Source organism: Rasamsonia byssochlamydoides, assembly GCF_041956645.1.
Source record: "Rasamsonia byssochlamydoides strain NRRL 3658 unplaced genomic scaffold VTN77scaffold_33, whole genome shotgun sequence".
NCBI lineage: Eukaryota > Fungi > Ascomycota > Eurotiomycetes > Eurotiales > Trichocomaceae > Rasamsonia > Rasamsonia byssochlamydoides.
The window spans coordinates 24,820-46,356 of record NW_027192416.1 but is presented as its reverse complement, the minus strand read 5'-3'; the positions used below and the strand labels follow the sequence as shown (position 1 = coordinate 46,356).

At 50.0% G+C, this 21,537-nt stretch overlaps 6 protein-coding genes across 6 annotated transcripts; 2 read left to right on the top strand and 4 right to left on the bottom strand.

Moving 5' to 3' along the window:
- Positions 1 to 230: 230 nt before the first annotated feature.
- On the bottom strand, positions 231 to 2,415 carry VTN77DRAFT_4708 (uncharacterized protein; the record flags this gene model as incomplete). Its single annotated transcript, XM_069420797.1, has 5 exons — positions 231 to 1,353; positions 1,412 to 1,532; positions 1,584 to 1,822; positions 1,881 to 2,144; positions 2,207 to 2,415. 5 exons carry the CDS (start codon positions 2,413 to 2,415, stop codon positions 231 to 233), a joined length of 1,956 nt encoding a protein of 651 aa, XP_069277471.1.
- Positions 2,416 to 6,172: 3,757 nt separating this feature from the next.
- VTN77DRAFT_4707 (uncharacterized protein) lies at positions 6,173 to 6,555 on the bottom strand (the record flags this gene model as incomplete). The annotated part of the gene is made up of 2 exons (XM_069420796.1): positions 6,173 to 6,418; positions 6,475 to 6,555. 2 exons carry the CDS (start codon positions 6,553 to 6,555, stop codon positions 6,173 to 6,175), a joined length of 327 nt encoding a protein of 108 aa, XP_069277470.1.
- Positions 6,556 to 8,654: 2,099 nt separating this feature from the next.
- VTN77DRAFT_4706 (uncharacterized protein) lies at positions 8,655 to 11,147 on the top strand (the record flags this gene model as incomplete). Its single annotated transcript, XM_069420795.1, has 8 exons — positions 8,655 to 8,848; positions 8,901 to 9,193; positions 9,256 to 9,695; positions 9,756 to 10,339; positions 10,397 to 10,599; positions 10,665 to 10,808; positions 10,867 to 11,002; positions 11,063 to 11,147. 8 exons carry the CDS (start codon positions 8,655 to 8,657, stop codon positions 11,145 to 11,147), a joined length of 2,079 nt encoding a protein of 692 aa, XP_069277469.1.
- Positions 11,148 to 11,490: 343 nt separating this feature from the next.
- VTN77DRAFT_4705 (uncharacterized protein) lies at positions 11,491 to 14,514 on the bottom strand (the record flags this gene model as incomplete). Its single annotated transcript, XM_069420794.1, has 15 exons — positions 11,491 to 11,498; positions 11,571 to 12,014; positions 12,093 to 12,187; positions 12,250 to 12,589; positions 12,728 to 12,837; positions 12,902 to 12,983; positions 13,085 to 13,246; positions 13,336 to 13,370; positions 13,438 to 13,456; positions 13,528 to 13,593; positions 13,646 to 13,687; positions 13,754 to 13,807; positions 13,947 to 13,966; positions 14,033 to 14,106; positions 14,164 to 14,514. The coding sequence occupies 15 exons, from the start codon at positions 14,512 to 14,514 to the stop codon at positions 11,491 to 11,493; spliced, it is 1,902 nt and encodes a 633-aa protein (XP_069277468.1).
- Positions 14,515 to 17,923: 3,409 nt separating this feature from the next.
- Positions 17,924 to 18,481, top strand: VTN77DRAFT_4704 (uncharacterized protein; the record flags this gene model as incomplete). The annotated part of the gene is made up of 1 exon (XM_069420793.1): positions 17,924 to 18,481. The coding sequence occupies one exon, from the start codon at positions 17,924 to 17,926 to the stop codon at positions 18,479 to 18,481; it is 558 nt and encodes a 185-aa protein (XP_069277467.1).
- A 366-nt stretch (positions 18,482 to 18,847) lies between these two features.
- VTN77DRAFT_4703 (uncharacterized protein) lies at positions 18,848 to 19,318 on the bottom strand (the record flags this gene model as incomplete). Its single annotated transcript, XM_069420792.1, has 1 exon — positions 18,848 to 19,318. One exon carries the CDS (start codon positions 19,316 to 19,318, stop codon positions 18,848 to 18,850), a length of 471 nt encoding a protein of 156 aa, XP_069277466.1.
- Positions 19,319 to 21,537: the final 2,219 nt, after the last annotated feature.

The window sequence follows — 21,537 nt, the reverse complement described above, 5'->3', positions numbered from 1 at the left end:
TGACAAGAAATTATCTGATTGCTTCATTATTAAGTCTGCCTATATGTCTGTGTATACATATATACATACTTACACACATATATACATATTACATGCCCTCGTTATATGTACTGTACGCCACTCAACGGTGGGGAGAGGGAGTCATGAATAAACATGAACGAATAGGTGGATGAATACCTGAGGTCATCCGTACGGCCGTCACAACGCAACACAGCAAACAGACAACCAGATTACTGACTCAAAAACAAATCCAGCAACTTCGGGTAGTTCGGCGTCCCTAGACCCGTCACCGGGTCCCATCCGACTGACGCGTTGAACCCGTTCGTGCCGCAGCCCGGGTTGTCGCCCGACGTGATGTCGTGGAAGACCTCCGGGTGCGCGTACAGGATCGGGTTGACGAACCCCACGGTTGGCTTGTTCTGCGCCAGCAGCTCCTCGTTGATGCGCGTCAGGATGGCCGCGAAGACTGGCGCCGCCGCCGACGTGCCCCCGATCAGCGTGGGAAGCCCCGCGTTGAAGATGACGACGTTGTCGCCGACGGCCGCCAGATCCGGGTAGCCGCGTCCGGCGCGGTTGTAGATGCCGCCGTCGGCGCCGAAGCTGTCGTTGTTGACGCTCTCATAGTACGGGTACGACGGGTTCGCTATCTTGAAGTACTGCGCAACCGCCGCCTGCTGGTAGTCGGGCTGCGCGTAGATGTTGCTGAACCCGCCGCCGGAACCGAACCGTGCGACAGCCACTTCCTCATCCGCGGTCGCGCTGCCCCCAGGGGGCAGGTAGGTCGCACCGACGGAGGTGATGTACGGACACGTCGCCGGGAAATCCGGGGTGAAGATCTGGCCCTTGTCACCGAGACATCCACCGTTCGAACCGACGCCGGAGTCGCCCGAGGCCACAATGACCGAAACGCCCTGCAGCCCCAGCTTCATGAACTCGTTGCACTGCCGGCGCTGGTACGAGATGGGCAGGCCGGCCTCAGCGCCGCCGTACGAGATGGAGATGACGTTGGTGGGCTTGTACACGCCGCACTGCAGCTGGCCCTTGTAGCCGCCCGGGGCAGGATCCGGGTAGGGCGGGTCGAGGGGGGAATTGCCAGTCTCGCCGTAGGCCGAGTACGTGCAGTACGAGCCGTCAATGGCGTCGAGGAAGTTGTTCAGGAAGCCGTCGAAGGTATAATTCGCCTCGTAAACGGGGTCGTCCGTCTGGAACAAGATGGAACCCTGCGGCCAGATGATGGGATAGGAGATCTGGAAGTCGAGATCCGACTCCGGCCCAGCGCCTGCTGGGTTCGAGACAGGGGCTTGAGCGCCGTCAATGCCATGCAGAGTCGGGTGAGTGCCTTGCGGGATGTTCCTACAAGTACCGTTTGTCAGCATCGATGAGTAGGATATGACATAGAAGGGAAACGTACGGAGCGAGAGACGCGAAGAACAGGTCCAAATCTTCCTGACTGTAGTAGTCGCCCAGATCCTCAAAGATGCCCAATTCGTTGCCTGGTGTCGCCTTGTCACCGTCGGTGATATTGTACATCGCTGTTCATGTCAGCATTTTTTTTTCCTCTTGTCGTTATCAAGGACTCTTACTCTTAATGCAAAGAGGCGTGATGGCCACATCGCATGTGTCTGTCACCAATGACACCACCCAGTCGATAATGTTCTGGATCGATGTGGGCAGCGGCTTCAGCAGCGGCGGCTGAGGGTGTTTCCAGTTGAATATGCGTTTGCCCAGGCGGTCAACCGGATATGGCTCAGCCACGGCGAGGGACTTGATGCCAGGTGTGATGTAGTCGATGTGTTCGCGGACATGCTCAGGGACGTAGTATCTAATACTGTCAGTATCTACATCGGCATGAATATCAGGATTGTTGTCTGAATACTTACTCTTCGCAGCCAAGGTGAGACTTGCCCGTCTCGTCACTTGCGTAGATATAGTACTCCGTCTGCAGCAGGCGTTCAACCTCCTCGGCGTCGGCATCAAATTGAATCCATTGCTTGTTGGCCGACAGGGAGATGCGGTTAGGGGCAATGCCCGCCGACTCCAGCCAGTTGCGGACCGCAACGACGGAGTCCTCCGCGGGAGCAAAGAGCTCGAGGACCTCCTCGGCGGTGTACCATTTTCTATAGTTGGGGGACTCATGATGCGACCTGAATACGGTCAGATCTCCAGATCCTGTACCTGCCAGAGGCCAAAAGCAATGGCGACTTACACATCCATGAGAAGTTCATGCGCTCTGTCCAGATTGGACTGCGCCAGTCCGATCCTCATTGGCAGCTTGGTCCTGCCATCCACCCGCCGGGCTTCGTTCCACGAACGGGGCAGAACCTCTCGACGCTCGTGCAGAACATGTTTGCTGCTAGCTGGCGCAGCCAGGGCGGTTGCGGCCAACGCTCCGAGAAGGAGAATAGACGACTTCATGGTGACGTTCCCTTTCCAGAGGCAAAGGGAAGTTGACGGACTTTTTTGCCTGGGCTGTGGGACAGCGGATACGCTCGAAGCTGGGAGATCCCCATATTTATATCCCATCAGGGGGAGGGTCTCATCGTGGAAGCTCTGTTGACTATTGATCTGGAGCGGAGTCAAGGATCCGCTCTCTATCCCACCTCGCAATTCGGCAGGTCTCTTGATCTGGATAGCTAGCAACGATAAGCGCCATGATCCAGCTCGCCATATGTCAGACAAAAGACTGTAGCGCGGAATTGCATTGAGACCGTGTGACTGCTTTTGTCACTAGCTGCTGGGACCAGGGACACGAGCCACGGGCTCTAAAATGCAGCGGGCGATGATGATTGGCGGGAGGCCAGGGACAAGCTCCTCTGCTGGCGTGCTTCGTGGAGAAAGCTCTCCGATCTTCATTCCAAAAGGCGGCCATGGTGGTGTTCGGTGGTGCGTTAAGGGAGGGAGAGTCTACACTGCCCCTGTCCACCTGGTCCAACCACGGTGCCCTCGAAGGATTAGTTGGACCAGGGGTAAGCTATCAGTTGCATCATCTCTGAGGAGATAACGAGATCGCAAGCCAGTCATCACTCAATCGGGCAGAAGAAGGGGCTGATAAGGCGATTGTGGTAGCTACCTCACCCACAGCTCAATACTGCACGTGCCTCGTTGGTTCTCTGTGCGACATGCTAATTTCGTTCTCCTGTCCGTGCATCAGATGAGAGCGAAAGTCCAAGACAGCCACATCGTCTGGAAAATAGGACGAGCACAATAATGGGCTGGTGTTAGCTGTGCTTGTCGGGTCGATCTTCTCCACGAGCGGAGCGGAAGTCAGTGCGGCAGTTGTCTTGCCGAGTTCTTAGTGGAGGATAGTCGGCTTTTAGGCTTCTAGCTTGGACGGCTCTTTGCTCTACGGAGTACGAAGCGTGAGTGGTTAACCCTTGGCCTTGGAAGAGCGATCTTCCCCGCTCATAATACCACGATCCCACCAGCAAAATAGAGCATGATACCTATCCCGGTTGGACCAGAGCATCAAGGTAGGAAACTCGACGGAATAGGCAGCTGGCACTACGGGCAGGGATGCGCTTCCTCCATGCAGATAGCAGATAAGGCTATCTCTGCCAGTCTTACCCCGCCACCGCTAATGACTCAAATAGGTATCTAGTTGTCTCACTTTATAGCCACCGCTCAATGTAACGACAGCGTCATCTGTTATCTAAATCGGTGGGTGGATCGTCGAGTGCTTGAGTGATTATTGACTTGATATAAAGACGCCAGGATCAGTCACCAGAGGAATGATCAGTAACAAAAAAAAAAAGAATAATCAATAGTCACTTCGCTCTTGAAGTCTAGAAGGGTACGACGACTGAAATCGCTGCTTCAATATATATCGGCCAAGTTGTTTTGATTATTTACAAGGGGATATATGGGAGCCCCTCTATGATAGATGCAGAACCAGTACAGCCAGCCGAGATCCAGGGCCTTGTTCATCCAGTCAATTGTAGTTGTCCTTATTGTAATCATACCCTTCTCTTTAGAAAAGGAGTCACCCTTAAGGGTAGACTACCGACATTCCTACCCTCTTATTGCTCCTCCTTTATAATATATTTCAGTCAAGGGATAGATCTGTTCCATATTCCTCTGTCCCCCAACCATCCTATACCTAGGTAAGTACTACCATCATAGGTTTAACTTGTTATGATTCTACTATAAGGGCTCAAAGATCTTGAAACAGGAAGATACTATATGCCTCCTATAACTATCCAACCCTACTAAGTAAGGGCTATAAGACTAAGTAATATTAGTGAAACTGGTTTTAAACCAGCTTATAATTAATAGTTTTGTTGTTCATTCTTGTAGGATGGTAGAATAGTGAAGACTTGAGGACATTTATTATTAATGACTTGTTGCTTGCCTTATGATAATAGGCATCAGGGAAGCAATATCATAGTTGAATCAGAAAAAAGAGGGGGGAGTCAATTCGATTGTGTCGGCGTTCTCGCTGCTTGCCTGCAGCTACCCGCGACAAAGGAAGGAGATGGGATTGCTTGTGCAGCGGGCTTTTTATTGCACTCACCTGCCATCCTCCCACAGTGCAATTTTCCTCACCAGGTTTTATCCGCATCGATATGGTTTCTAGGGCATAAGTGGTCTCACTGCCGGGGTGGGTTAAAGAAATGTAAGTGGCAACGATACCTCCCTAGTATATGGAGTAAACGGATAGGCGAGCTCTTAGGAGGAAAAAGCAAGCCAACTTGGGTCAGGCATGAAATCTTCTCCAACCCTTGTGCTTCAAGGCGCCTCAAGTTGAAATAACCTCATTCCGTCGATGGAACCAAGCAAGGTTTCCAATGATGTTCAACTTCTAATCAGCTCTTGGGGCTTGGGGTCTGGTTAAATGCGAGAAGAGTAGTCCGCGACACCTCGAATTCCCGGACACCTTGTTCTCCCTAACGAGGTCGCCAGAGCAGTTGCAATAACTTCAAGAAGATCAAGCGCGACATTCAGCCAGAGTCGGAAGCAGGATAGGTAATATGTTTCTGCGATTCAGCAACACAGAATATATATATACTCATTTGCGACGGCGGACTACCATCCAAAGCTTCTTTTAGTCGGGCGTTGCCACCAAGTGGTATAAATCGGGTGTTCCGCCTCCAGGTGCAAGAATCATCGCTGTCTAAAACTCCGCAGACAGAGCTTTTGGAGACAATAGAACACGAACAGACGAGGAGCTTGGTGATGGCATGCCACTTGAACCTAGTGAGATCAATGTTGCCGCTTGGGCCAAGCATCGAGTTATACCTGCTTTTTCGAGAACCAGTTTCTGACATGCTAATTTGGGCTGTGAAGAATCAATACAACTCACTCAGGAAGGGCCCCGGAAGTAATTGCTGGTAACACTGCGTCAACCCATGTCATCTCTCGGCGGAATCGGTTCATTTATGTCCGAATCGGCTTGGCGAAGAAATGCATTGGCGTTCCATGCTTCTTCCCGAACAAGCATCTTGTAAAGAGCTGTGTCTGTCACACCTTGTACGCCCAGCCCTGCACCATCGTCACATCCGTAGCAAGCGCTCGCAACTTCGAAAAACGCTAAGCTGCAAACAAGAGCGGACAGTGCTACCGCTTTTTACCGTTAAATCCGACTGATACCGAGATCGACGAGAAAACCAAAGGCGACAATGATGTCATCGCTCTGGACGCCGATATCACAGCGGATTCGGAACATATATCATCGACGCCCTAACAAATATCGATCACAAGATGGATGGAATTCTCCGTCTGCCGTGTGGTAGTCCTGCATTGACTCTAGTCTGGTAGACTAGCAGTCTTCGTTGGTCTTTTCTTTTGTTGCTTCTTGAGTTGCGATTCAGCTAGACCACTAACAACGTCGAATCTTTGACTGGATTTATGTTCTGTGGCTGCAATACTCTATACTATTCTCAAATGCTGACCTGTCCACGAGCCTGGTCCAGCAGACCAAGAAGAAGGCCCCGCTTACCTGATCGACAGCCGTTGTCGCGCTTCCCCGCGTGCAAACTGCCAGACATTGCGGGGTAAAGTCACTTGCACGTTGACAGCACACCGCCAGGAGGGCCCGACTCGACGCTTATGCGCACTGACAGTGGGAGATTGTTTGGTTTTTTTCAGGTGATGATCACCCAAAAGACTTTTTTTGACATCGATGTTGCATTTCTACGATACACTAGCACGATCCAACAACTAACTATACGCCAGTTCAGTCCACAAGACCATGGAAATGCGCAACCACGCCATCTCTCCACGTCGTCGAGCCGTGCATTGATGCTGCTGGAGTAGGGTGACATTCTACATGCACATCGATCGTATGTCCTCCGTACATCGGAAGGAAACCCCCTCTGTTGATGGTTGGTGCCTCCATGGTTATTGTTTCTTCCAGAGATGTGTAAAGCACTTTAGGTAATAGGTGAAAAAAATATGGTAAATAGAAACGAGAGCAGAGCAACTGTAAGAATGTTAGTAACCAGAAGTTGTTGAATTATACAATTTCTATAGATATACTTCTGTCTGGAACAACACTGGGTCAATCATATTGATAATACCATTAGATAAACGAACGACACAAGTAGAGCGTAGAGTCATGCCCTACGAGGTTCAAAGCCTGGTTCGGTAGGAGTACTTATCTAGGGAGGTAGGTATACTGTACATGCATGTACAGTACCCAGGTACCCAATCGACGTTTCCCTTCGAGTGACTCCATCATGTGACGTGACGTGATTCGAGTCAGCAGGAATCAGTGCGCAGGCATATTGGGCAATCGAATCCTGACCACGTAAGTAGTTCAAAGAGGGGTTTCTTTTCGTGTTCCTCGGAATATTATTCTCGACCTGCTTCACCCGTTGAAAGTACTCCTTCGTACAGAGTACTGCAGACTTGACTCGTCATCAGTATTCTTCTCTCGTCCCCCTGAGTGCCAAGGCAGCCGACGGCCAAATCCTACGCAGCGGTTGCTTCAAGGTTGTCCCTCCTGGGGCTGATATCGGTAGACGGCTCAGGCACCGGCCAGTGGTGGTTGGCAGCCCATCTGAGGCCGATCTCCCCCGCAGCACGCCAATACCGATGCCGATCAAGCGACCCGGAGATTATTACTGGGCATCCACGTCATGGTCAGTGATAACCATCCGAAAAAGAGAGCAACGGCGAATTTGCCCGCATAGTTGTGGTACCGAGGATTTTCTTGCTCTTTGTTTTCTTGTCTCTTGTCTCGTCTTTTATCGGGGATGTTGCTCTAATCTGACTGGCCGGTCACGCGACACCGCTTCTCTGGCGCGCGGTGAGGTCATTCTCCGTCCTTAACCCGATTCCCATCACGCCTCTCAATCACAGATCGCTGTCATAGGAGTTGTCTGACCATCTCCATGATGATTTCGCGAATGATCTTTAATGGATCTTCACACGGATGCGGGGTCGTGGCGCGCCTGATTCGGTTTGTCGACCGCCGGTTGCCCTAAGCCAGCAGATGCAGAGCGTGCCTTTCGAGTTAGGTAGGCATTCCAGACTTGCCAGGGCGGTTGCGACCGGGTCAAGTTCAAAATCGAGGCTACATGCGGTTTAATCCATTTAGTCGTGTATAGCGCTAACCATGTCAAATGACACCCACCATCCCCTCCTTCGAAGTTCAAGAACTAGAAGGCTATATTGTAGTTTTTTCTGGAGAGTTGTGTATTTTGAAGGTGGATAAGGAAAAATCCGGTCTATTCGATAGAAGTCTGATTAAAGGGGAGCAAGGGGGAGGACCGTTGTCGTGGCCGTGCAGCTGTCTCGCAGGCACAGGGGCATCTGTCAAATGAGAGGCAGAGATGAGTCAACGACCCATCATAATTCTTATTAAACGTAGGACTCCGTCCGGCCCTGAAGTAATACAAGGAAAGGGCGGATGTAGGCTAGGCCTCCGGTGGATCCCATGCGGCAGCATGAAATGAAATGATTAATGCCGTATCTGAAAGTATGCTTTGCTGGATCGCAAAAACAATCTCCTTAGCGAGAATGTCCCCTGCGTTGAGGAAGCATATCCATCTGCATCCATCCAGGCCACATCGACGAGTGATACTCCTCCCCGTAGGGAATGGACCATCTTGATCCAGTCAGGTCAATTGGCAGCTCTACATCTGATCAACTCCGCACGATACCTGTCACCCGACAGCTGCCGCAAGGAAGCCTCCTTCAGGATCATGGGTCGATGATCTGGTGTTGACTCTCGGTACATTCTTTGCCGTCTCCTCCACCTGCATCATCGCCGGCAATAATGCACCCGCATAATGTAGTTGCAGGGACTGCCCTGGTCTGGACTGGGCATATATAGCTGCAGCGTTCTCTTTCTTTTGTTTATCATTTTCCATGCTCGTGGTTGCGCTGCATTCCAAAAACAACGTGGCTTGCATCATTCCTCGGACTTTCCTATAAAGGCGCGCTTTCCCTGCGAGCTCGACGTCTGTCTCTTCCCTTTTGGGTTGTCTTGCGTGCGACCTTTATTTATACGAACATGACCCGCGCTTTCCTGTAAATTGCAACCAGAGCGCTCCGAGGTCACCAGGTATCATTTCCTGGTCTTTTACTTGTTTCAGTTTATTTCATTAATTTATATATATATATTATCTATATATCACTGTGCTTTTCTGCTTAATTTTTAATATTCGTAATTTTTTTTTTCCCAACTGCGGTCCCTCCTTGGCTCTTTTACTATGACGCCATTCTTCATTCCTTCTCTTTTGCTGTCGCTCCTTCCTTTAATCGGGGCCCAGTCGACCTTTTCGCCAGCACGGCCACCGGCCATCCCTCTGGCTGTGAGGTCTCCCTATCTAAGTACCTGGTTGAACGTCGGCAAAGATGGCGGCAATGGAGGGTACTTGGCGGGGGAATGGCCGGTCTTTTGGAGGCAAGTACCAACCGAGAAAATCAAGTTGCAGACAATCAACTGATAGACCCAGTAATCAAATCACCGGGTGGGCTGGATTGATCCGGGTCGATGGCCACGCCTACACCTGGCTGGGAGCTCCCGGTGCCCCGGCTGTCAACCAGACGGCTTATGAGTATACCACTACGAAGAGCATCTTTACTTTTAATGTGGATGACCTGGTAGAAATGACGGTGACTTTTCTGTCTCCCATCACTCCCAATGACTTTAAACGCCAGTCATTGATCTTTTCGTACCTCAATGTGGACGTCAAATCTCTGGACGGGGGATCTCACGATGTCCAGTTATATGCTGATATTTCTGCTGGTGAGCATCCCTAGAACCGTCCATCCAGGTCAGTGATGGTGAGACATGCTCATGCTCTCTAGAATGGATCTCTGGAGATCGTACGACCGTTGCACAGTGGGACTACGGTGTCACCGGCAACGTCGCCTATCACAGGGTGTACCGCCAGACGCAGTTGCTCTTTTCGGAGGTCAGCGACCAGGCTGAATGGGGGTACTGGTATTGGGCCACCGATAACGTGGCCGGCCTGACATATCAGTCCGGACAGGATGTTGTGGTCCGCGGACTGTTTGAAAATAACGGGACTCTAGCCAATTCCCAAGACAAAAATTACCGAGCCATTCAAGACAACTGGCCTGTCTTTGCCTTTGCATACGATCTCGGATCCGTGGGCAGCTCCACGGTTAGTCGTCTATTCTCCCTGGGCCTGACTCAGGAACAAGCAGTCCAGTACGCCGGACCCAACGGGACCGTGTCAGTTCCCTCGTTGTGGACCAGCTACTTCTCGAATGAACTTGAAGCGGTACGTATATAAAGTCATCATTTTTACAATAATTGTTCCCCCCCGCTAATACGTCACTAGGTTGAGTTCTTCCAGGGTGATTATGCCAATGCCAACTCATTGTCTTCGGCCCTGGATAGCAAAGTAGCCACAAATTCCACAGCGGCTGGCGGCCAGGACTATTTGACTCTCACCTCCCTCTCTGCCCGTCAAGCATTCGGGGCAACCCAGCTCTGTGGCACTCCGGACAAGACGTATCTTTTCATGAAGGAAATCTCGTCCGATGGGAATGTCAACACGGTCGATGTCATCTTCCCGGCTCACCCGGTGCTGCTGTACACCAACCCGACGCTGTTGAAGCTGCTGCTAGACCCGCTGTTTGAGATCCAAGAGGCCGGCCTGTATCCTAACCAGTGGGCGATGCATGATGTTGGCAGCAGCTACCCCAACGCGACGGGCCATCCGACTGGGAACGATGAACAGATGCCTCTGGAAGAATGCGGCAATATGGTCATCATGACCTTGGCGTACTACATGGGTTCCAAGGATTTGGCGTATCTGAAAGCTAATTACAAGATCCTCAAGCAATGGACCTCGTTCTTGGTGCAGGAGGCTCTCTACCCTGCTAACCAGATCTCCACGGATGACTTTGCTGGTGCATTGCCGTAAGTAGCCTGTTGCCATGTAGGCTGTCGTCTTTGCTAATAGTGAATGGAAATTAGGAATCAGACGAACCTGGCCCTTAAAGGCATGATCGGCATCCAAGCCATGTCTGTCATTGCTGGGTTGACCGGGAACGTTGAGGATTCCAAGAATTTCAGTTCTATTGCACACAGCTACATTACGCAATGGCAGACACTGGGAGTTGCCCATGATGCCAATCCCCCACATAGCACATTGTCCTATGGCCAGAACGCTACATGGGGTAGGAACTGACGACCCCTGTCATTGTTGTACCAATGGAGTATCGATTGACATTGTCTCTTCTAGGGCTCTTGTACAATCTCTTTGCGGACAAAGAACTCAATTTGGGTCTTGTGCCACAATCCGTCTACGACATGCAGAGCACATTCTACCGCACCGTCAGTAACCAATATGGGGTCCCTCTCGATACTCGACACACCTATACCAAGGGTATGTTACAGTCGAATTTTGACAGGATGATTATCTGTTAACAGCGATCTCTTTGCAGGCGACTGGCTAAGCTTCTGTGCGGCTATCGCATCGAAAGAAACGCAGCAAATGCTTTTCAAGGACCTCGCGACGTGGATCAACAACACGCCGACCAACCGTGCATTGACTGACCTCTATGACACTATTTCGGGAGAGTAAGTCCCTGACTATGCGTTCAGTCTCGAAACAGTCGAACTCTGCTAACGCATTTCTAGTTATCCCGATATATTTTTCGTTGCGAGGCCCGTCATGGGCGGAGCATTCGCTTTACTGGCGCTGGGATTGGGGTTATCGAATTAAACTTACAATTCCCATGCGTGACGTTATCATTTCATGTTAATGACTATTGTTACGATTATTATTTATGAGCAGTCAATGAAGCACATATTCATGCGTACATTTTATCGGGCCGTTTTACCGAGCAATATATAAGGAATGAACGACTTGCAAACTATATTGTATAAACCAACAGTTCCAGAACATAGTTTCCGGGCTTATTTTTAAACACTTCAATACAGCAACAAGGGCTATTAACCAAATATATATCCAATCCTTAAGTCCGACTACACATATATAACCCTATGGTCTTCCCCTGCGGAATTGCTTTTCCAATTGCCTGTCGAGAAAGCAAACGCAACTCAATTCAGATGCCTAATGCCCATTCATATCAGTAGACAAAAACGGAGTCGATGATACTTAGAAGAGTACTGGTGAAGAACGTACCGCTATCTTCCTGATCGATCTTCTCACCATCCTTCAACCACTGATCCCATCCGATACAGGTCCGCTCAACGGCGTGGACGCGCTGCTGTCCCAGCACGTCGAGGATCTCGTCCTGACGCTCAAGCAACTGCAGCGCTAACCCACTGCTCGCGTGCCACGCGATGTGGCAATGCAGCAGCCAGACCCCCGGATTGTCGCTGCGGAACGCAATCGCCAGCCAACCGTTGATCGGCAGCAAGGCGACGTCCCGACGGGGCGGGTTGTGGTAGTTGAAGGTCAACGGATCCGTCTCTTCGTCGTAGGGCTCATCGCCCCGTCCCAAGATGGCGAAGTCATGCCCGTGCATGTGGATCGGATGCGCGGCGCCCGCGAAAAGCCGCGTGCTGTTGTCCAGAACCGGGACGGGGCGGATGAGCGAACCGTTGCCCGTGATGATGATGTAGACTGGTCGATCGGTTATCAAACTGTCTCACCAGGACCTTTTCTGTATCCAAGGGGTTAGGGTAAAAGGTATAGACTTACCCCATTTGTTCTCGTAATCGTATTTGTACACATCATAGTCCGGGTTGAATGTCTTGTTGCCCAGGGATAGAAGCGTAGGGTCGGAGAAGTTGAGGCTAGACACTTGCATCAGTTTGAACCACCACAGGTTTATTTATCCATGGGACATTTTTCTTACAACAGCGGCCTCTCCCCGATCGTCCATCGCCGCGCTCCCCGCGACTCCTGCAGCCCTACCTCGTACGTGCTGTCAGTGACGTTGTTAGCCGGCGACGAGCCGACCTCCCACCGGACGACGGGCTTCAGACTCGCCAGCGGCTCATCCTCGCAGGCGTACGAGATGCCGGGCTGGGTGCTCGTCGTCGGCAGCGTCGTCGTCGGCGCGCCCTCGTACCGCAGGATGCCTGTCAGGCCGTCCTGGATGGTCCCGTTGGACGAGCAGTTCTGGGGCGGCACCGTGCGGATCCAGTAGTTGTCGACTGTTTGGTTGGTTTCGATGATGACGGAGTAGCGCTGGCCTGGTTGAAGGAAGTAAGTATGTGAGTCCATGTGTAAGTATTGAGTTGGAATTGACTGAAAGGATCAAATGAGGGTAGCGAGATGTTCCTACTTGCTGTTGCAGTGTGATGCGATATGATTTGGGAAGGGGTATCTACCTATCGCGATCGAAAGCGAGTCTGTCCAGTACGGCTCGATGGGGACAAAATCCGTCGAGATCACCTGTAGAGGATGGTTGTCAATGGAGAAGATGAAAAGCATGTCGGTGCTGGGAGTACCGCATCGGTTAGATGTTCACACTTTCTTGAGTTTTTTTTTCAGTTGATACGAACCTGGTATTGATAAGCCGCAAGAGGATTCTCTTGCCCTTCGGCACGACCTTTGTGAAGATGGACCCCGAGCCGTGGTACTGTCCTAAAGTCGACAAGGATTAAAATTAGCATGTATGTGCATACATACACATCATAAGTGAGCGGTTTGCCGAATTGGCACTAGAATTAATTCTTTCCACTCACCCTGCCCGCCGAGAAGGATACTGTCAGACGTCGGTAGAGGCGGCGGATTCAGCTCGTGCACGAACGCCGTGAACGCGCTCTGATGGACCCAGTCTTCCACGAAGATGGGGTTCCAGGCGAGATCATAATTGGCACTGGTAGGGCCGTGGATGAGGAGGGGTCCTAACAACCTCACCTCAAATCAGCATTGCTATTATATCTCTTGACCTCGTGTCGAGTTGACTGTCGACGAGGAATATTCGCGGGCTTACCGGCGACTCCGTTGGGATATTGTAGCGAGTAATGGCTAGATGATTTTTTTTTAATAACCAAGATAATAATGGAGGTTGGATGGAGATGCAGATCCTATTTACCTGTGGTACCAGGTGTGTCCTGAAGAAAAGAAATACGGTTAGCGATGATACCCGAGTCTACTAGAGGCTGGGAGATGATGTCGTACGTACCATACTGCATCGCCGTGAAACGGTAGGTATAGGTTTGATTTTGCGCAATTGGGCATTGGGTAACAGCTGAGAAGATGGTCAGAGAGATCATTATACGAGAGAGAATGAAGCCTCATACCATTGACGCCATCGGCATCGTTCGTGTATAGCTGGCGGATACCTATATAACAAACCCATTAGCCATTACGGCTCTTGCTATGGCCATTGGATGATGGACGAGGCATACCGTGCCAGTGTATCGTTGTTCCGTTGTCTGGGAGTTTATTGGTGACGTGGATCACTGACGACAATCAGTTTGAGAATAATAAAACTTCCTACTATAGGCTGAACTTACCAAGCTCATCTCCCCAGCACGCCTCTTTATATTGGTGTTAGTGCATTGTAGCCCAAGAAGATACTTACTCAGTAGACTAACTCACCTATCAAGGGACCTGGGTAGCTGGAATCAAATCAATATCAACCAGAATGACGTTTGAATCAGGCATGTATGTATGCATGTACTTACGTCTCGTTGAACACCTGGCCGGCTTTCGGAAACCCGTCGGGACTGATCGTATGCTCTGAGACTTCCAGCCAGTACTGCAGACTGTCAGTGACGGGTCCTTCAAGGGCGTTCTTCGACAGGTCTCAACTAACCTCCCGGGTAATCCCCGGCGGCCACAGCACCTCATAATCCGTCTCGATATCGAACTGACTGAAGATAGGCTGCTTCGTTTTGGTGTCCCGCAGCCAGCATCCGCGCGAGTCCGGTCCATTGCACAGCTCCCATCCGATCAGGGAAGGATAGTGGCAGACAAAGTTCCTGTCTTGCTCCTTGAACGGGACCTGCCCTGCGATCTCCGGGGGGACATAAGGCTTGAATTGGACGCCCGGTACGGGGACGTTCAGACCCAGGGATGTCTGCTGCTCGCTCAGAAAACCATTGTCGTCTCCGAGAAAGCCAAAGACTTGGAAGAACACCGTGGCGACGAAGGTGAATACTCCCATGCTGATATTCCTCTTTCCTCCACTCAAGTCAAAACTTATATAAATATAACGAGATGAAAAAGACTCGTTCTCAGGTGTTCATGCAGTTTAGCTCATTGACCGACCGACAGACAGACAGACTGTCATGAACATCGACAGGACGAGGGAAAGAATTTCCCTCTGGAGGAGATCCCGGAGACTCAAATATGGGGGCCATCTCCTCCGGAAGACCAAGACCCAGCTGAACTGAACTGGGCCATCACAACTGCAAGAGCTGTCGTGCTGAGCCACTACAACGACATGGGTTGATGCCTCCCTATCGCATGGGAAGCAACGGGGCAATTGGGCAAGACTCATAGAGGAGAGCAGTAAGCTGCAGTCTCACCCCATGTCTTTTTTTTTCCCCTTTCTTTCTTTTCTGGACGCCACCATTGCAGAAGCCAGTCGAAATTCAGGCGAGCAATCCAGTCGAGTACAGACCGTTATCGATCAGAGAGGAAGTTCCGGATCTGATCTGACCGACACGGTTCAATGCCATGCCATGCCATGCCACTGGGTCGTATCATATCGTGTGCTCACAGGATCACCCTGGGAGCTGGAATGCCGTGACTGCATGAACCTCGATACGAGCCCCTCCAGGCACTGGAAACTCTAAGCTATCCCAATTCCAGTTCACCGTCTGAACTGGATGCTGTGAAGCTTTTGCCTAGGACAATTAAAGGCCATCATTGAGTCGCGAAGCCTCAACGTCAGACCCGGATACGACATTTCGGGTTCCAGCAAGGGTGGCTGCAACCTCAGCTTCGTCAGAGGGTTTGATTCGAGTGCCCATCGGTAATGGCCTTAATATGCTAGATTAGTGCATATGGCATGGCTCGTAGGGCTGAGTTGCAGGGGTCCTGACGACGTCATCCATGTCTCCATCAGTGGAGTATCTCACTATCCGCGATACCTTGCTGAAAGTTAGCACTCTATCTTTTTCAGTCATTCCAAAGAGATTCTAAAGAAAAAGATCTGCAGCCTAGAGATCAGACAAGCTAACCTGCTTCTTGGGTTTCGTATAGACCATAGGCAACGGGGGGAGATGGAGAGACTGAAGTGCACCATGAACAGCGATTGTTAATTCATTTTGGATGAGTCAACCCAACAGGTTAGGGACATGGGCAGTCGACGCTGCAGGTTGAGCAGTCAGAACTCCACTCACTCACGCGTGCCATCACATCAAGGCCGGCCTGTCAACCATGCCATCGGATCTGTTCGTATTCCTGTTGCCTAGCGGCAAGGATTACTGCGGCTGAGGTAGGTCCAACCCGGCCATTGTCCGGCATCCAGGTCTGATCAAGAACGGTGAGAACGGTAGAACGGCAATATTTAGGACTATGAATGTTCTCAGCTTGGCGATTGTCGAATGGCAGGGTCAGGATTTCTTCAGCTGCTGGAAAGGGCGTCAAGCATAGCAGTAGCTTTCAGCCATACGGCCGTTCCAAAATCCCGTCAGGATTCTAATTGGTGCATGTCTTTTCGTATTACAAGCCATTCATCGCGGCTGAATCGAAATGCAGATGCCTGCAATGTCTAATCCACAGTTGTCGTCAGGTGCATCGGAGAAAAATGATGCCCTATCATCAGTCAATAGGTTTGTCATTTTTTTTGGGACAATTTCAGAATGATAAGACTGCAGCTCTAGAATATATATTAAGTATAGATTGCATCATTGAGTGGTTAACGTTATATACGGGGTTTCAGGCAACAGGGTTACGAAGTAAGACCTAGCAAGATCTCAGAGCGTTATCGAGAAGAGTTCACCGGGAAAATATCCCTTTGTCTCCTTTTCATTGCTGTTGAGCTTTTTTAATGAAAACGTATCTCCCATTCAAAAACTTGGCCCATGGAGTGAAAAAAAAATTCAAAATCACGATTACGGCGTTTTATAGGGAAAAGTTTGGCGCAATGTTGAATAAATAAAAAGAATTGATATTATTCGTAAAGCATATCTACTTGTGTCAATCCTAGTAGAATTGGGTAATTAGCTGCAAGGAAGATTTCTATTCTCTGTAGATATGCTCCACTAGGTCGGTAGATAAGGTAGCTCTAATTTTAATCTGCTTTGCTTTATTCTCATTTGGGTTATTCCTTTTTTCCGCCATACCATGCCAGATAATACTTCAAGACCAGATAGATCTGTCTGTTCCCGAGACGCTTCCTTCAAATCTAAAACGAGTACAGTGCATATATCCAAGCACGCTTGGAATGATATACAGTATTCAGAAATGAAATGGAAATTCGATCTCAAGGCAAATAAATATACTCTCGTCATTCCTATTTCTCGCGTCTGTTGTTGCTCTGAATTTGATATTTGATATCTTGTAATGATCGACAGTCTTTTCAAACGTATTTTTATAAGGACCAGGCTTCAAAGAACTTGATTATCATGTTGACGCTTCACTGTCCTGCTCTCGATAGGTATCTAATTTTTGTGCTTTCTTCGCGGCTTGTCCATCAAAGTGGTAAGTAGAATGTGGATATGGAATTTCATCTTCATTTTCCTTTTGATTTATTTCTTTTATATTTTATGTTTACTTTTTTATTTTTTAATTTTTTATTTTTATTTGGAAAAAAAACTCTATACTCACCTGGGAAGAAGCTGCTAGTGGAATGCCAATTTGCATAGCAGAGCTCCATGCAGATCACTGTTCTTTGTGAGAGCCATGGAGATCAAGAGCGCAAGCACCAAAATCAACCCACTTCCTGAAAGCACTGCTTATTAAAGTAGTGGAGTCGATTGCTGTCCTCCTGTTTGGCCCCAGCGACTACTCCATACTCCGTAGAGTACTCCGTATCCATGGATAGATTCGAGTGGACCAATTTCAACTCTTGATCGACCGTGGACAGTTACGGCCGTACAGAGTCAGCGCCCGCCGAACTCGTTAAACGGCTCATCTCATTGGCCCGTCAGGCCTCCAAACGGCCAACCTGGATGCGCGAGACACCGACCTCTCGGATGAAGACAATTAGCGACCCCGATCGGACAGACTATACGATCCTTTGTTGCCTTTGGTAATCTTTAAGGTTCTTGATCTCGACGGATCGATCCATCGTTTTGTTGAGACGTCATGAGATTATTTATTTATTACCGATTCGCTGCCCACAGAGGTGCGATGGTGGCCTCCGATGGAGCTTACGACTGTGACAGCAGGTGATTTAGGTAAAGAGCTTGTGTCCTCTCCTGTCGTGATCTGAACTCTTTCGAATCACTTGTCTGGTCAAAATCGCTCCATAGTCAAGTCCTTTACAAGACGAAGTCGTGTTCAACGACTGTCCCAACTTGACGCACACCGAGGAAAGACTGTTCGACGATTAAATCACTCCTCGATCCTAAAGGCTATCTATCGAGACTGCTACAGCAGCGTCCCCCCAACCTCCACCCGCCATGTCGCGGTTCTTTCCCCATCCTCCCTACGCAGAGGACCAACCTCTCCACCACACCATCCTGGCTACACACGTCCTCCATCGCGGTTTCCAATCCGGCTCCGTTATCGGATTACTCTACGGAACGTCGCGGGTCTTGGTGAAGGACTTTCATCGGGGTATAAAGACCGCGCTGGTCACGGGCTGGCCCGCCATTCAGCGCTCCGTCGGCTTCGGATCAGTCGTCGGGACGAGCATTCTGGCTGTAGCTCTGCCTCTGCGGATGGCGGGCCTCGAAGAGATCGAGTGGAAGGACCGCAGTTGGCGGTTGCTGGAAAACAAGGGACAATTGGCCGTCGACGACTGGAGCGTGGCTGGCATATTGGTCGGGCTGGGTTCGTCAGCCCTCCTGCGCAACAAGCAATTGTCGGTGCCGCTGGGTTGGAAGACGGTGCTGGGACGGGCCGGCCTGGGCAGCACCATCGGAGTGGTGGGATATCTCACATGGACGTATATCACCAGGGGTTCGTCCAAGTCGTCCTCAGAAAATTCTCGAGTTCCCGCAACGGTGGCAGCCTGATATAATATCTGATGTGAAGAGAATACCCCATCTAAAATTATTTTATTATCTGAGCCAATGAATGTAGCTTCTGTGTAACATATATGACTCGGTCTATCACATGATGAAATGAATGCTAATGCGAATATGTCATGAAAGAGAATGATTAATGGTCCATTGGCCGTTACACAATCAGAAATGCAGCCACCCAAGCAACCCTCCGAATGGACGTGTCGTTCTGAAAGGAAAGAAGAAAAAGAAAAGACAACAAAGCCCTCATGATCCGTCTTCACGTCTGGTCATCCTAGTCATGCATATCACTTCATCATACGTGTCGTCCCTCGTTCGATTTCAGCCATCAATCAACGATCTGAAGTGGATGTCCGATCAGAATCCACAGTTGGAGGGATCCACCGGCGCATAGGTTGCCGTCACCCGTCCGAGCTGCGAGGCAAGGCCACCCGTCAGCTGGTTCATGGCAGCCTCAGCGATGTTGAAGCCCTGCGGCGCCGCGTCGATGGCCGTCACGAAGATGGTGTTGTTCTCCCACGTCAGCGAGTAGCAGCTGCCGCAGTTGGGGCTGTTCCAGCCGGCGACGGTCAGGGCGCCGCCGATGAAGGGGAACTTGGGCAGCTGGCCGGCCGTGGAGTAGCCCTTCGTCTCGAGACCGTATTGACCATTGGAGCAGGCCACGGTCGAGAGGTCCAGGTTGGAGTTGTCGTAGCTGGGGTCGTAGGACACGCTGACTTGGGTGCCAGCGGGAGCGGGAGCAGGAGAAGGTGTGGGCGGAGGCGCGGCCAAGACTGTCAGAGGGGCAATGAAGATCGAAGCGATGGCAGAGAGAATGAAGAACTTCATTTTCAGATTTTGAATGGTCGAATGTTATCTGAGGATGATTTGTCTGTGTTTGATGGAAGAGGGTGACAAGATGAGATGAAGATGATGTCCTGCTTGCAGGGAAGGTCAGTATCAACCGAGGAAGAGAAGGGAATCCAGAGAGAAATGCTCGTACTTGTTTTTTTCGAGTGATCTCAGATGGATGATGGTGGCTGGAGATTGATGGAGCAGGAAGGAAGGGATCCAGGTTGGATATTTATGCGCTTGCTCCTCCCTCCATCCTTGCTTCGCCCACCTCCTGTTGGATACACACCTCACCACATGACAGCCTTCTCGTTAGCAACATGCTTCGGCTCGAAAACGAATCAGCCAGTTTCACAGCTCCAGAAGAGACACAGCTCACAGCCTAACACAGCTGTTCAGCTTCGGCCCAGTATCGGGTATACAACGTTTCATTATCGAAGTTAGCGCAAGGCAAGCTGCCCTGCAACATCTCCATGTGGACCTGGCATAAGTCCTCTCGTAGGGATGGCTCTAGACAACAGTGTTGCACCGTCGACTGTCAGCGAGACCCTCCTCGTAGCTTCAGTGGCCCTACTATACTAAATATGGAGGACGCCAGAGTGAATCAGGTTCTATCTGGGGAGAGCCTTGGCGGATAGGACTGTTGGACGGAGTCAATAGTAGAATGACAAGACAGGAAATTTCCCAAACAGGCTGTGGAATTCGTCGATCATGCCACGGCGTTGCTGCGGAGGCGGGAATTGAATGTAGGTATCCCACAGGTGTGGATGGCAATACGGGGAAACCCAGTCTATTCCCGTTCATACTCAGTCTTGCGGATCTGCGGCTGAGCAGAGAGTGAGTTGTTCAAGATCGATTTGACGTTGTCAAATCACCATCTTTGGGGCTTTACAAAACATATCCTATCAGTATTGGCTGGTGCTGTGATCTTTTATGAGATCTTGGGTCTGCGCCTCTCCCTATTGGTGGGGCTGGTTGAAACAGTGGGCGATCATTGCATTCTTATTATTAGTAGCACTGCTAGCGATTTACTCCACCTGACAATGTCGGCTGTACAGTTGCAGTCAGGAATAGTTTAGCAAGGGTGTAGGAGAGCTTTCAATGGCTACGCGTGTCTCACATCCCTTGAAAGGAAAGAGAAAGTGATGACTGCCAAGACAACGACAACAACAACATATAGATTAAAAATTATACAGACATGCTGATGCTACTTTCTAAAGTTAGAATATTGCATAGAATTAGAATTCTTTGAGCTGATTGTATTGGCTTCTCAGAATGGTATTGCCTACCTTTTCGATGGATCCAACAATTAATCCCTATCCAGGTATACACACAAGAGAATTAGCTGCATACCTAGGTAACCACGGCTCGTCAGGTGATGTAGGACACGAGCAAAATTCATGTAACGGTTTCAATTGATTGAATTAGGGGTTTCTGAGCCTCCTAATGCCAGCCTTCACGAAGTATGTGTTTGTACCCGACACACATACTACCTAGGTAGTACTTGTACCAGTTGCATTCCGCAGCAATGCACTACTAACATCGTTTACCTCGTAAAACAGCTCTCGTGGGGCTGTGGAACCTATCGTGTCTGCTAATTATATCCAACTATTCATCATTCTACACGTCCAGTGGGTATTCTTAATAAGACACTTCCTTATTGACATCTACCTTCGAGAGAGAGGCGCAGATCTACTTGGCGATATCTCGAATCGCCAACTCGAGCAATAATCTTGAATACGGCCGATGCAACCGCGTCATGTACGGAGGAGACGGTTCCGCTCTGCCTTTCCTATCCCTTGGTAGGGGATGCTCTTCATCGCAAATTTGGCCATATGTGCTTCTAGCCACACAACCGCAGACAACTCAAACAGGCTATCGAATTCTGCAGTCCCTGGTTATATGGCGAGTCACCGCACCAGAGCAGGATCCGCTCCGGCGTCTTCTCGATCACAATTGATCCGAAGGATAATGGCCCTGGTAGTTATACAAGAGGAATGCGCGCTGCAATTGACATCCTGTGGATAGGCAGAAGACAGAATTGCAAGATGTATATACAAGCTTCCAGACTTAATAAAGACGGACTGAATCCATCTACCTACCGATACCGCCGAATGCACCGACACAAAAGGATTCAACGAGCTTCCCCCATCGGAGATTGTTCCGCGCTGAAATGTTGGAGCTTACTCAGCCCTAACTCTTTAGACTCTGGGGTA